The sequence below is a fragment of the Gymnoscopelus microlampas genome (assembly GCF_963454915.1).
Source record: "Gymnoscopelus microlampas genome assembly, chromosome: 1".
Taxonomy (NCBI): domain Eukaryota; kingdom Metazoa; phylum Chordata; class Actinopteri; order Myctophiformes; family Myctophidae; genus Gymnoscopelus; species Gymnoscopelus microlampas.
The window spans coordinates 10894199-10908882 of NC_139962.1; the positions used below are offsets into that span (position 1 = coordinate 10894199).

A 14684-nucleotide genomic window follows, 5' to 3' on the forward strand; every position below is an offset into this window, starting at 1 on the left:
ATGCATCCTCCTCCCACACCGCAGGCCAGGTGAGAACACAGTGTTCTGTTACACACCAGACCCATGATGGGAAAGATCCTACTAATAACAAGACTACAACCTGTGTTCCATCCACAAGTATGTATGTAGTATCGACTGCATTTCTCAGAGCCTGACCTACAGTATTCAAGATGTATTGAAAGGCTCCTAATAGGTATAGGTCAAAATCCATGCTATACTGTACATCGTAGGAGTGCAAGATTTATGTAAACAGTCAAACCACTGCCTTTTTGGCAGGCCAGGATATTGTTTATCTGAAGACACCATTGAATGGTTGTTTCTGATTAATTAAAAGAACATTATTTATAGGACTGGACCATTGAGGCCGCTTTCTGGGTCTATGGTCATAAGTTGTGGAATACACTAACACAGGAACTTAAAAAGGCGAGCTCTCTTAGTGTTTTAAGAGTACGCTGAAATCCTATTTTTTCAATATGGCATTTATTTAAATTAATCTTGTGTTCACGTCTTATCTTTTTTTTAATTATTTTTATTATTCTATTTAATAAACTAAATTTGATTAATTTGTATAATTTTGCCCTACGTTGACTTGCTCTTTTAGTTTAACTACACTGTTTAGTTATGTTTCTGTTTGCCAATTTAGTTTTTTCTGGCATCCTATTATTTATTATCTTAATGTGAAGCACTTTGGGCTACATTTTATGAATGAAAGGTGCAATACAAACAAAGTTATTATTATTGGTCTAGGCCTTATTGGTCAATCTGAATGTTGGACCAAAAGAGAGGATTATGAGCTGATAGGGACACCATAAACCAGTGATTCTCAACCTTTTTTTTATTTCACCCCCCCAGTTTGACTTTTTTTTTTATATCTCTGGGACCGAGTCTACACTGTAAATTCCTCAGTGTTAATTTAACTCTGAGAGTGTACAAGTGGGACCAAATGGCTGGGTAGTAGAATGCATTTTTACACACATTACATGCATTGTGTATGGCCCGGGACCAAAGCCCCTCACTATACCTTTCAGTTCTTCCGCTACAATGTCTCCCTCTCATCTTTCCTACTGTCTATATTTTCTACAATGTCTCCCTCTCATCTTTCCCGTTGTCTTTCTCTCCTACACTGTCTCTCACTCAACATTCCTACACTGTCTCAATCTTCATATTTGCTTAGTGTATACATACTGTATGCTTTACTGCATGAATGTGAAATCATTCAAATAAAAGGAAATCAATTCCTTTGTATGGAATAATAGTGCTGTTAATGGAATTCAAGCTATTTTATGACAGACAGTGAGACTTGTGTGAGAAAGAGAGTTTGGCAGAAAAGCAACGCAACAGATGGCCTTTTCTGCTCTCACACTGTCTAAACAGGCCGTTTGCCTAATCCAACTGAAACACAGGCAATCTGTGCATCTGCATGTTTGTGGGCCATCATGGAGACTGATGATATTCGTTAGCATTCATAGTTAGTTCGTTCTCACATGCATCTGTCTTAAATGTCTTAAACGCATGCAACTTACAATTACATTTATCAGACGCTCTTATCTAGAGCAACTTGCAACTGCAAGATTTAGCATGCAGAGCATGAACCGTAGTCAACAAACAACAGGGTAAATAAATAGTCACGCAAGTAGAGCGGAGAGAGAACAATGTCGCGCCTCAAATAAACTAGGATACCAGGTAAACAATAAACCTTACAGATCTGTCCAACATGCTATCTGACTAACATTCTTAAGATTTGTAGTCAAGAGAAAGAAAGGTTAATTTTATGTTATGGGGTGGCAGAATAAATGTAGTCAATCAAAGGACCCACACGTATAGTAATATGTGTGTAGAACATGAATGCATTTATAGGAGCGAGCATACATCCTTACATCTACAACAATCTATCACACAGACCTACATACATCCACCATATGTAGGTCTGTGTGCTGGTGGGAGTGTGTTCCACAACGCACATCCCTCAACTGTGTGTGTGTGTGTGTGTGTGTGTGTGTGTGTGTGTGTGTGTGTGTGTGTGTGTGTGTGTGTGTGTGTGTGTGTGTGTGTGTGTGTGTGTGTGTGTGTGTGTGTGTGTGTGTGTGTGTGTGTGTGTGTGTGTGTGTGTGTCTGTGTCTGTGTGTGTGTGTGTGTGTGTGTGTGTTGTGTGTGTGTGTGTGTGTGTGTGTGTGTGTGTGTGCTTGTGTGTGTGTGTTTGATCAGTGGTTTGAGTGTTCCAGATAATTCAAAGCGGAGGGAGAGAGAGGAGATGAGTAATGGTTTGCTCTCCATATTTAAATTTAGTTCTGACATTTACCCAGAACATGATTGACTGACTGCAAAACTGGTTCAAACCAGATCTACTGTACATGACACAGATGTCCAGGTGAAAATGTAGTTTTTGAATAGTTTAACAAGTGTTTAATTACTGTTCCTTGAGCTTACTATAGTACAGTCATTTGTATTGTATTTTAATCTCTAGACATTAATTTCCACACCAACATTTTAGCATGGATTTTCTGGGAAAAGAATACAAATACAGGAGCATATATATATATATATACTGGGAGCATAAACATTTTTTCAACTCTAAACATTCAATTGAATGTGTGTGTGGGTGGGTGTGGGTGCATGCACACACTCATACTTGTTTGCAAATACATGCATGTGTATGTGTGCGTGCGTGCGTGCGTGTAGACGCAGTATGCGCTTGAAAAGGAAATCATCAACCCTTATTTTCACAATTTAATGTAATAATAGACCATCACAACATATCCAGTTGGATGCACTGTTATGCTGACATTTTCTCCCCATAAATTAATTCTTCATTTAATTGTGGAGCCCACTAAGTTTTACATGTGTTAACAAATAATGTTTGGCTGTTAATGGACTTGCATGCATAGATGTATTACCTTTACAGTATAATATACTGTAAAGGTAAGACATCTATGCATTATATCATTTCTAGCCTGTTTTCCTTGATCTCACAGTGTCTTCTGATTGTTCATCAATGTGGCTGAACGACAAGAATAATATTTAAAAATCCAGAAATCCAAAATCCACACATGTGTACATGTGTACTCTAGCTATAGGCTTTTGCTCCAGCAAAAGCAGTCTACAGATATAATGTAGATACAAAAGTTCTCCATGTATTTCTTCAAGACAAATTCTAAATGATAACGGGTTAACCTCCCCCACACCCTCATTTCCACCACCTCTGCTCCCCAACAGCCCCCCTCTCCCTCCCTCCACCTCTGCTTTATTCCTCTGGACCAATCAGGGGCTGGCATCCCAGGCAGCCAATGGCACGGCTAGGAGGTGATGTCATACGATGAGGCTGGTGTTTGGTCCTGATGCTGCTGAGCTGGAAGCTGAAAACAGAAACAGAGCACGCTCTGAGACAGACACAGAACAACAGACATAGGAAGAGAAAGAGAGAGAGAGACAAGAGTATACCAGCAGCATCACCAGCATCACTCACCGCAGAGTAAGTACATATTATCCAATTTAATGCAGAAAAATGCAATGGAGCTTTTTGATATGTTTTCATGTGCATGTTATGTAGACATATAGCCAAAATGGGGTAGATTTATACAGCAGCAAGCAAACAAATAACGTTCTGTCTGAGAAGCTGTGTTGACTACTTGAAATCATTATGCTACTGCATACTGATTTCTACTCAGATGCATCAGATGCAAGGATAGTGATGGAGTCTGATGCAGCCAGTGATTTCACAAAGCTTATCATTTCAATGCTTATACCCCAATATACCAAAGTTGACTATGTTACATAGTTGCATAGTAACATAGTCATAGCACAGGTGTGAAACTGTGACACCACATAATCTATGTACAGTCACAGTTTCACACTTGTGCAAAAGAAACAGATAAAGACACAAATAAAAAAAGACAAATACAGAGACCCACAGACATGCACAGAGAGAGAGAGAAAAAAAAAAGATTCTGCAGCTTGTTTTTGTTGATGCAGGAGTTCCTAGTTTGCAGCCATGGCTGCAGATAACAAGACAGAAGAATTAGAATTCATGTTAAACTCTTTGCAGATGATGCCAAAGCTGGTACTGTGTAGGTATTTACATTCATGTAATGCAAGAAGGGAGTTCTGATTTGCGGTGTGGCTGATGCAGGAGTTAGTTCAAGGGAACAACCTCTGCTGCAGATGATGTAATGCTCTCACTGTGTACGCTATGACATCATTGCTTTAGCAGAGGAGAGGAGAGGAGAGGAGAGGAGAGGAGAGGAGAGGAGAGGAGAGGAGATCCTCTCTTTGTGTTCTTTCATTGCATGAACCCAATATTCTCAATAGAGATAATAACATAGCCGCAGCCAAACCAAAATGTATTGTTATTACTATTATTATTATGCTAAATGTGAAATACACGTAACAATTATTTTGTAAGTGATCAGAAATATGGAATTCAGTTGAAACAAAGCAGTGTTGTATGGCAGAGAGCGGGGCTAATTTTATGGTTTGAAATAGCAGAGGGTATACTTGAATTTTGTGGGTAACGCCGGGAGTACAGTGCATTTGTCTTACAATTTTGGAAATAATGCGATGTACAGTATACACATTGGCTGCTGCTGGTGCGCGAGCGCGCGCGTGTGTGTGCGCGCGCACGCGTGCTTGCTTGTGTGTCATCCTCCTCAGACTTGCAGGAGGTTCACTCTCTGTTCTTTCACCTACACATATAAAAGAAAAACAGGCTGAATTACACCCCTGACTAAACTACACAGTAACATCTGGAGTGTTAACTGTGAGTGCTTAACTCATTTTAACACTCCAGGTCTTCCTGTATGCAGTACATCAACAATAGCTCTTCCAGGTGATACTTCCAAAAATACAGACAGTATGTTGTAAATGACCATTGACCACTTTTTAAATGACAACAGTGCACAATACATAGACCACAACTGTACACTAAATGTACCCAGTTGAAGTTGAACCTTGCAGTTATCAATGTAATAATATTAACATATACTGTAGGCCTACTGTATAACACAAACGATTGTTTATTTTGCCTAATGAGTTAATTTGAATACAACACCTGCTCTGACAAAAATGATAGCTGGCATTAAAGTAAAACTCAACAGTGAGTGTTAGGCCTTTGCAATAACAGCATGCATGCATTACAGTATCTCCCATGCACCACAGTCAGAAGACTCACCTCCTCATCCCTTAGCACAACTTATTTCTTTATATCAGCACTTGTTGCCTATTTAGATAGATTAGGCGTTATGTCTATCTGCAATATCCTAGTTACTTTATAACACTTGCTTGTTATCTTGGCACTCTATTTACTTGATCACTTACTGTGTTGTTGTTGGCTGACTGGAGCTGTTTGCATGCTCTGGATAAGAGCATCTGCTAAATGCCTAAACTAGTAATTAGGTCAGTGCTCTGGGGGGGTCCCGTAATGGTCTAGGGGTTTTCAACCCTTTTCATGCCAAGGACCCCTAAATTGATATACATTTGGTCGCGGACCATCATCTGAAAATGTTTTGTGCCAGGGACCCCCAGAAGCAAAGATTTGAGTTAAAAATGTTCGCTTTAAAAAATAAATGTATTCAAAGATATGCACACATTTTCGAGATTTTTCAAAAATAGCAGATCTACAAGCTCATAGCGCGGCACTCTGTGCCGCGCTATGAGCTTGTATATCTGCTATTTTTTAATAGCCAAGGCTAAGTGATTAAAATGATTCTGACGCTATGTTAACTGATTTTGCTGGGGACCCCCTGGTACCCCCCAAGGACCACTGGTGGTCCCCGGACCACTGGTCTAAGAGTTAACCACTGAGGATTTTACTGTGTAGCTGTATCTCTCTCTCTGCCTTCTGCCGTGCTTTCTCTCACCCACTCGCAATGAAAAGCGTGTTCTTGGTCTATTATGAAACTGTTGACTAAAGCCAGTGAGTGGGTTTGTGGTGAAATGGGCGGAAAGTGAAAACTTGACAATGCTGGCACTTCAGCTAGTCTTACTAGCTAGAATTATTACAGTTCCCACAGCCACACACATACATAGCAGAACACCTCAGATCCTTTGCTAAATTAATTCATGAGGCACATGGTTCATCTGATTGTGTTGGAACCAGTTACACACCATTAACTTCTGTTAGATTTGTTCAGAGATACTGTATTATTGTTAAAGTACAATATCCGTAGTGACCAACACATCACACATGACCATTACTGCAGATTGATATTTTCTTCTCTCCCCATAGTACTCATTTGACTGTAGACAGTAGAGAAAAGTTGTTTTTCAACTCTGCTCTTGTCAAAACGTCTGAATTACTGTTGCAACAGTATTATCTGCTGAGGTTAGGCTGAACTCGGTCCAGCCTCTCTTAATGTCAACGCAATGGTTCACAACATGGTCAACCAATCACATCTAATACATTTGGTCCTCGTCTTCTTTGTCCATGTCCTCCACAAGGTCTTCATCCTCCCCCTCCCTCTTCCCCTTACTGCATCACTGCCTTCCATTTTTGTTGTTTACAATTACACAAGTATCTGTGCACCTGATGCCTGTGTTTGATCAGTTGGTTCAGGTGTGGTATTTTGAAAGTGACTTGAAATTCTGTGTGTGTCTAATGTAGAGAAATGTGATTAGTGTTTTGCAAAACATTGTGTGTAGTGTTTTTCAAAAAGTGAGAGGCTGAGAATGTGCTTATAGTTAGTTGTGGAGACCTGGGCTGAGGTTTTGCTACTTAAGCGTAATGTTTCACTTTCACTTACTTTTACATTTTAGTGTTTAAGCAATCGTTAAAAAAAAGACACCACACAAGATTATGATTATGAAGACAAGTTTGCTACAGGAGCAGGAATTCAGGTATAGAGTGTCACACCTAATGTCTGTCTGTCTGTCTGTCTCACAGGAACAGAACTGTCTATCTCACCACAGTGTCTTGGAAAGACTACAGGGACATCACCATGACGCTAACAGGTACAGTGTGTGTGTGTGTGTGTGTGCGTGTGTGTGTGTGTGTGTGTGTGCGTGTGTGCGTGCGTGCGTGCGTGCGTGCGTGCGTGCGTGCGTGTGTGTGTGTGGGGATATGTGAGAGGAGGCAGAGAGAGTCATGCACAGATACAGTTGCATAGTCTGGAATGACATCACTTTCTTATCTTGGTCCTCTTGCTCTCTCCAATGCAGCATACAAAGAAAAGATGCGGGAGCTCCCCCTTGTGTCTATCTTCTGCTCCTGCATTCTGCCTCAACCCAAAGAAAAACCCTCAGACAAGAAGGAAGGTAAGGAAGACCTCTCCTCTCCTCTCCTGTTGATAGACTGTACATATAATATTCATACACCTGTTGTTGATCAATTCATTCATATTTTCATTGGTGATAGATTGTAAATATAGTATATTTATTGATAGACTCCAAAGCTTGTATTATTATTATTGCTTCTACTACTACTTTACTTTTACTCTTATCTACCTCTCCTGTATTTCACTCATACTGCTGTAGCTGCTTTGACTCCTGAATCTCCCTCTGCGGACCAATAACGTTTGATCTCATCCTTCCCCAGGTGTGGTAGACTTGAACCTGTGTATCATCAGGGACATGGAGGTGATCGAGCTGAATAAGAGGACATCGGGCCAGGCCTTTGAGGTCATCCTGAAGCCGCCTTCCTTCGACGTGGGGCCAGAGCTGAGGGCGACCACGCCCCCTCGCAGGGAGCCCTCCTTGGAGGACATACAGAGGAAGCTAGACGCTGCACAGGAGAGGAGAAAGGTGAGACTAGATGAAGCACAAGTTACTGACGTCCCCGGTCCCCCGCCCCAGATCCTTGCCCTAACCTTTACCTTAACCTTAACCTTAACCACACCAAACCAAAGACCAAACTTAACCATCGCTAAACTAATGCCCAATAGGCTCTATGCACAGCAGCCATATTATCACTTCCTTCACAGGTGTTACCAATGATACTAATGATGGCTCTGTTCCATTTAGAGTAGCACAGTGGTTCTCAGACTTTTTAATTTCCGCCACCATAACTCTGAGAGTGTACAAATGGAACCAAATGGGGTCCATTTGGTTCCATTTGTACACTTGCAGAGTTACACACCCGTAAGAGGCCATTTGGAACCCCCCCCCCCCCCCCCAATGAACCATGAGGGTCCCTGAATCCCAATTTTAGACCCACTGGTGTAGCAGAGTGTTTCCAGTGAGCCAATGTGCACAACATCAGCACCCTGACTCTGTTTGACCAGAATGGAACAGAGCCTTAATTAGTATTATTGGCAACACCTGTGAATTTCTTCACAATATGGCTGCTGTGCATAGAGCCTATAGACGGATTTCCGCGCGACGTCATCACAGAGCAGAATGCGCAATCTGCGCATGCTCGGGGGAAACGAATTGTTGCGCCGTTCACTCTGTTGTTATGTTCGGGAGTTAGATAGCCATAATTCTGCTATTATAGGCATAATAGGCATAATGCTGCTATTATATACAAACAGATCCAACTTCCGACAAATCATTTTTATTGAGTAAACAAGGTATTACAAACTGCATAATTTAATCTACTTTCATTAAACCCGGTGAAGATCATTTCTTTTATGAATGGACATTTGACCAGAGCTGCTGCGGGTAATGGCGCCCTCTATAGGCTTCCCCCTCCTCTGCGCGGTCATATCCTCTCAATGTTTACAAACATGAAACCCGTCTATACCGAAGCATCTCTGGCTGTTCACACAATGCATCATGTGTGTTCATCGTGGTAGCTTCCCAAGACGAACAATAGAAAACTACTGTAAGACTGCCCATCTCGCTTTACTTCCTGTATCTGTGGGTGTTCGTCCTTTTAGGACACCAAAAGTAGGTCGTGAGAAGTGAATGGGGTGGGGGGCAGTGAGATGAGAGAGTCCATTTCTTACCTAGAGGTGTAGTGTTGGATGGGCTATCTTCCTGAATTAATTATTATTATTTGTTGCTATACCAAATTTAAGGTCTATGGTGAACAAGCAAAGCATTTCTCTCTCTCCCCCTAGTGCCAGGAGGCTGAACTGCTGAAACATCTGGCTGAGAAGAGAGAGCATGAGCGCGAGGTGTTCCTAAAGGCACAGGAGGAGCACAACAACTTCATGCGACTGGCCAAGGAGAGACTGGAGCACCGCATGGAGGCCAACAAAGAGAACCGGCAGGCCCACCTGTCTGCCATGCTGGAACGTCTACAAGAGAAGGTGAGAAGACGTTTTGACCATTAGCAAGCATGTGTTTATTTATTTTTAAACAACAACTTGCTAACGTTGAACGAGGCTATAGCATTGCATTATTTACCAGGAGTGGTCAAACAGTTTTTTTTTTTATTCACTGTATTGCTGTAGTAATAAAACACATGACCATAGAACACAATAGGCCTACAGTATTTTATTATTTCACCTACTGCACACTGTGTCTGCCCTGTTTATTGTGAACATCTTCTTGGACACGAATACTGAAGGTTTCTTTTTCTCTCTGTCTATGTCTTCCAGGACAAGCACAGTGAAGAGGTGAGGAGAAACAAAGAACTGAATGAGGAGGAGGAGATTTTGAGATGATGGGACTATAAGGAGATTTTGCGAAGATGCTGAGACAAAGCTCTCTTTTCTTATTCACAAGAGGATGAGATCAATGCTTCATGTTCACATTCTTTTATATCACATATAGCCTACTGTATCCCAAGGTTCTAAAATAGTTCTTATATTGACACTATTACAGTACAAGCAATATTGGCTTCTTGTAAGATACTGGCTCACTGTCTCTATTAGTTTCCATTAGCATTAACCAGAAGTAGCAGTAACTGTAGTGCCAAAAAAGGGTTTTGAACTATTTGACCAGAATCTTGGGATGTGTGATATCAAACTCACATATTGAAAAACAGAACTATTTCCCTGCAATGGGAGTAGCAAAATGAACATGCAGTGATTCTGATGGTAATGTACTGTATAAGCTAAATGAGAGTGCAGAGAAGGCAAGTCAATAGGCAGACAGGTCATTACATTTAGCAGCAGATCAAGGAAACATAATCTCAAAAGTGAAATACTCTCTTGGCTAAATATGACAATATCGCTAAGAACAAAATAGGCCTACTGCTCCTGTGCAGTCATAGATAAGCTTGCAAGATGTTTGCTAAGTGCTGTCTGTCCATATAAGAAAATATGACACCCTCAGCAATGTTGACAAGGGGCTCAAAAATAGATGATAGATGAACTCTTCCGTAATATTCAGTGCTGAGGTTTACCCATATTATGCCAGAAATTATTTTTAGTTTTAGAATACAATCGTTTGTTTTCAGTGAGTAGTTTCAGATCATTGAACGACTTAGATTTTAGGTTTCCACTTACTCTATTAGATGTTGTGTGTGCACTGTGCAGTTCTTTTACATCTTGTCATTGTGCATGCTTTGTGTTTTGTGTGTTTGTGTGCATTTGACTGTTTATGGTGAACAGTTAATGTTAGTAACTTTAGAATTTCACTCAATTTAACATATTGATTGCAATATGCATTTTATGTCTTTGTATGCAGTGTGTGCTTGAGTATTAAATGTAAATTAAACCAATTCTGATCCGAGTCTGTTTTACTTTTATATTCTGTGTTCAATGTGCTTGTGGTATTATTTGTCCATGTGGACATATTATGTTCACTTTGTGTTTTTTCGTGTCTATTCATACTCAGTGTGTAAATAGCCTGCCTTGCACAGCACAGCTAGTTGCTCCAGCTAGTTGGGAGTCTGTAGTTGTGAATGGTGAGTTTAAGGGCATTAAAGGTTTAGGTGAGTTAGGGTTTAACATACTGTACATTGCTAGGTGCTGTACCCTGGGTCATGTGTTGCTGTGTTAGCATGTGAGCTACCCACTAACGTACCCACTTTCTGTCCTATTCTGTCTCCCAATAGGTGTCATGATGGCCTGATCACAACACGAGCTCAACTTAATTGGAAGCCATTTTGAGAGGCTGCTCACAAGAGGACCGCTGTCCTTAGCCTGGCGCTAAGTTGTGTTTGGACTGTAAGAAGATGAAGAAGAAGATGCGATGAAGATTTATTTCCAGCGAAAGGGTTTTCGTGATGTGGCCGATATAAGAAGACTGTGCCTAGCTTTCAGATCCCACCTGTAGAACTGAGACTCTTATATAACAAAAGAAGACTTCTTGTAAAGGTCTGAAGCCCCGGAGATGTTGCTGAAGATGTCGCAAGGCACAATGGACGTTTAAATGCTATGTTTCATCATCGACAGCTCAGGGCAGACATGTGCGCTGCTGCTGCCGTGCCCCCTGCCAACAGTGCCAATGTATGTCTGTGTGACTGACTGTCCACCTGTGTGTGTGTGTGTGTGTGTGTGTGTGTGTGTGTGTGTGTGTGTGTGTATTTCACTTAAGGCCAATATCGCACACATTGTTTCTGTGTGGTACTATATGTTACTGTCTACCTGACAAACATCACTGTAAATGTAATGACATGAATGGCAGTCAGGGTATGATGATGATGATGATGATGATGATGATGATGTACAGAAATTGTGTTCTATTTTGAATTTCAGATCAAAATAAAAAAATAATCAAATACTTGAATACTTACAATTCACCTTTTTTTTTATAAATGATTAATAAAGACACTGTATTAAAATCAAATTAACACATATAGATATGACATCATACATCCAACGGTCATCTGAATGTGTTTACAACTTGAGGATACATCAGATTTACACATCACCGCAAACACACGCATTCTATTGTACATAAAATCGTTTGAATTAGAAAACTAATTTAAATAGAGAGAGAGAGAATTTAATTTAATTTAATTTAAATAATTATACAATAAATACGATTCTTAAATATTATGCTATTATGTAAACTGCACATTCAATTGTACAAAACGAGTTGACTGGAAATGAATCGACGTGGAATTGATGGTTCTAAACCAACTCCTTCATCAGTTCACTTGTGTTGGTGCTGGATGCTTGGTCGGACACAGGTGCAGCCCACTGGGACCATCTTGGTCTCCAGTCGGTAGTGGTAGTTCTTCCCTCCGGGCCCCATCACCCTCCTCAGAACCAGCATTTGGTGCAGGATGGGTTTGGACTCCAAGCTCAAGTCTTCTGCACCCTGGGCGTCCAGACACCCCCGCAGGGTGCACCTGGCCTCTGAGATGACAGCAGGGAAGCGGCTCTCGTCGTACGTATTGCTGTGGACAGGAAGGAAGGCAGAGAAGGAGTTAATAATATGACGACTGAGAGAGACGACTGATACAGCTGGCAATTTCTACCCTGTATATGGTTCAATGTGTGGCTGGGTATTACAATGGCTCCTGTGTGTGAACAAATATAACTAGTGAATAGAATGTGAATGGATGACTTGATGAGAATGATCAGTTGCCATCAGTTTAGCTCTGATGTAACCCTTACAGGGTCCATTTGGCTGCATTTACACTTGTAAAATGAACACTCTGGATTTTACAGTGTATGATACACAAAGCAGTGACAACAGCAAGTGGGGGTAAAAAAAAGGTAAGGACAGTAGGATTCAAAATGTACTGAATCAACACTTATTACTTCATTACATAATGTGAAAGTAGCAGCAATGCGCCGTTGCTTGGCTGGCCATTGCCATTGGTCAAAGCAGGGACAAGGCCCATAACCTATGCACATTTGAGTGTGCATGCGTGGTAGTCGGTGGCATTAGATCTATGCAGAGCAGCCATATTACCACTCCCCTCACAGGTGTTACCAATGATACTAATGAAGGCTCTGTTCCATTTAGTGTAGCACAGTGGTTCTCAGATTTTTCAATTTCCACGACCCCCATAACTCTAAGAGTGTTCCATTTGTACACTCTCAGAGTTACACACCCGTAAGGGGCCATTTGGAAACCCCTTAAGGAACCATGAGGGTCCCTGGACCACACTTTAAGACCCACTGGTGTAGCAGAGTGTTTCCAGTGAGCCAACATGAAACAGTATCAGCACCCTGACTCTGTTTGACCGGAATGGAACAGAGCCTTCATTGGTATCATTGGTAACACCTGTGAATGTCTTCACAATATGGCTGCTGTGCATAGAGCCTATTAGTCACATGCAGTGCAAATCAAATGGAATGCTTGTGTATGTCTGTGTTCATGAGTTAATGACGCTAAATAGTAACTGCTCACTGTGTCTCATGCTCTTACTTGTATGTCCAGGGTGAGATGGAGTGATTCCAGAGGGCTCTATGAGAGCTGGTGGGACGCAAAGCATTGGTGTCCAGCTGCAAGTGGACCGTCTCTACACTTGTGTCGAGGTCTTCCGATGGTTTCCTGTGAGCCGTTGTGTTGTGATTGTGTCGCGATTGGCCGCCTCGTTTCACTGGGTGATCTCTGGGCATCGCCTCTGACTCTCTCATCATCATCATCACCATCATCGTCATCACACAGACCACCTAAGACATGGGGAGGAAGTGTTGTGAGCCAGCTCTAGTTGAAATAATTCAAATCAGAACCATGGATTGCTGTAGAATTTTCTGTGGACCTTCACTTTGGTCTCGCTGGGTGTAAAGAGCAGTACTGCCTTTAGGGGCCACTAGCAGGGCATCCTTATTATAGACAAAAAAATGTCTTAGCGACAATGAAGCAAATACTAATATGTTTGTCTTTTCAATTGTAAAATAATAATAATCATGATAATAATATATACACATAATGTACAATAATAATGTACATATATACATATGTGTTTTTTTACCTGCCAAACAGGAACATAGATAATACATACTAACATGCTACAAAATAACTGCCGTTTACATGCTGAAATCAGGTGATCTCTGTATGCAAGCAGTGTTTCTCATCTCACAATTTGATGGCTGGAATAGACACCCACAGGACTACTACTCAATGATTAATTGAGTGTACACAGCAGAATCTTGGATTTTAATTTAACTACACCACCCGATACTGTTGTACAATGTAAAAATCTGCATTAGACACAATGCTATTGCTCACTGACTGTGCACTTGAAAGGTAGCCTACTTTGGCTGGGTTACTTCTAAATGTATTATTACATATTAGATCGAATAAAACTCAAAAGGACTTGACATGGAAGAGCGTAGGTAAATATCATGATGAAACATTATCTGTAGCACCCTCTATTGGAGCAAGGTTTTTGTCATAGTGAATGGTATATGTACATTATGATACTTTAAAAGCATAGAACTAGCGGGTCTTACCATCAGTTTAGACGCCTTTGATGCAAGAAACATGATGCTGTATTTCAAGATGCTCCTTCTCGTTTGATCAGAGTCCTAAATATCCTTCTTGTTCTTCTTGTTCTTCTGAGACAAAAGAGAAAGAAACCTCTTGATCTTTCAAGCTTTCAGCAAACTCCTGGTCAATGCCTGTACAAATAAAGTCCTCTGCATTTAAAAGTGACCTTTGCTGGGTGTTATGCAGTTCTGTGAAATAGTTGGTACCAGTAGTTTTTTACTTATTTGTCTACACTAGTGTTTGGTTGCCTCTGTAGTTCTATAGGCCATGGAGAAGATGCTCTCAGATTTATACTGGTGAGAGACACACGTCAACGTCACTATTTCCTCTGCATGTCGCTTTCATCCTGCTGCCTCACAAGCCAACCACGCAGTGACGAGAGGATGACTAGACTACAATATAGGTTAAATGAATGTTGAGTTGTAAAGTTACAGGGGGTTTTCACATTGTGTGTACAAATGTTGCAGAAA

General features: G+C 41.0%; 2 protein-coding genes across 2 annotated transcripts; one reads left to right on the forward strand and one right to left on the reverse strand.

The window, feature by feature from the left end:
- Positions 1–10954, forward strand: LOC311042732 (stathmin-4-like; the record flags this gene model as incomplete). The annotated part of the gene is made up of 8 exons (XM_084053684.1): positions 1–29; positions 3214–3300; positions 6875–6942; positions 7150–7245; positions 7526–7731; positions 8991–9182; positions 9474–9491; positions 10877–10954. The coding sequence occupies 8 exons, from the start codon at positions 1–3 to the stop codon at positions 10883–10885; spliced, it is 705 nt and encodes a 234-aa protein (XP_083909810.1). The 3' UTR covers positions 10886–10954.
- A 965-nt stretch (positions 10955–11919) lies between these two features.
- On the reverse strand, positions 11920–13376 carry LOC311042737 (interleukin-17F-like; the record flags this gene model as incomplete). Its single annotated transcript, XM_084053699.1, has 2 exons — positions 11920–12166; positions 13147–13376. The coding sequence occupies 2 exons, from the start codon at positions 13374–13376 to the stop codon at positions 11920–11922; spliced, it is 477 nt and encodes a 158-aa protein (XP_083909825.1).
- Between the last annotated feature and the right edge of the window lie 1308 nt (positions 13377–14684).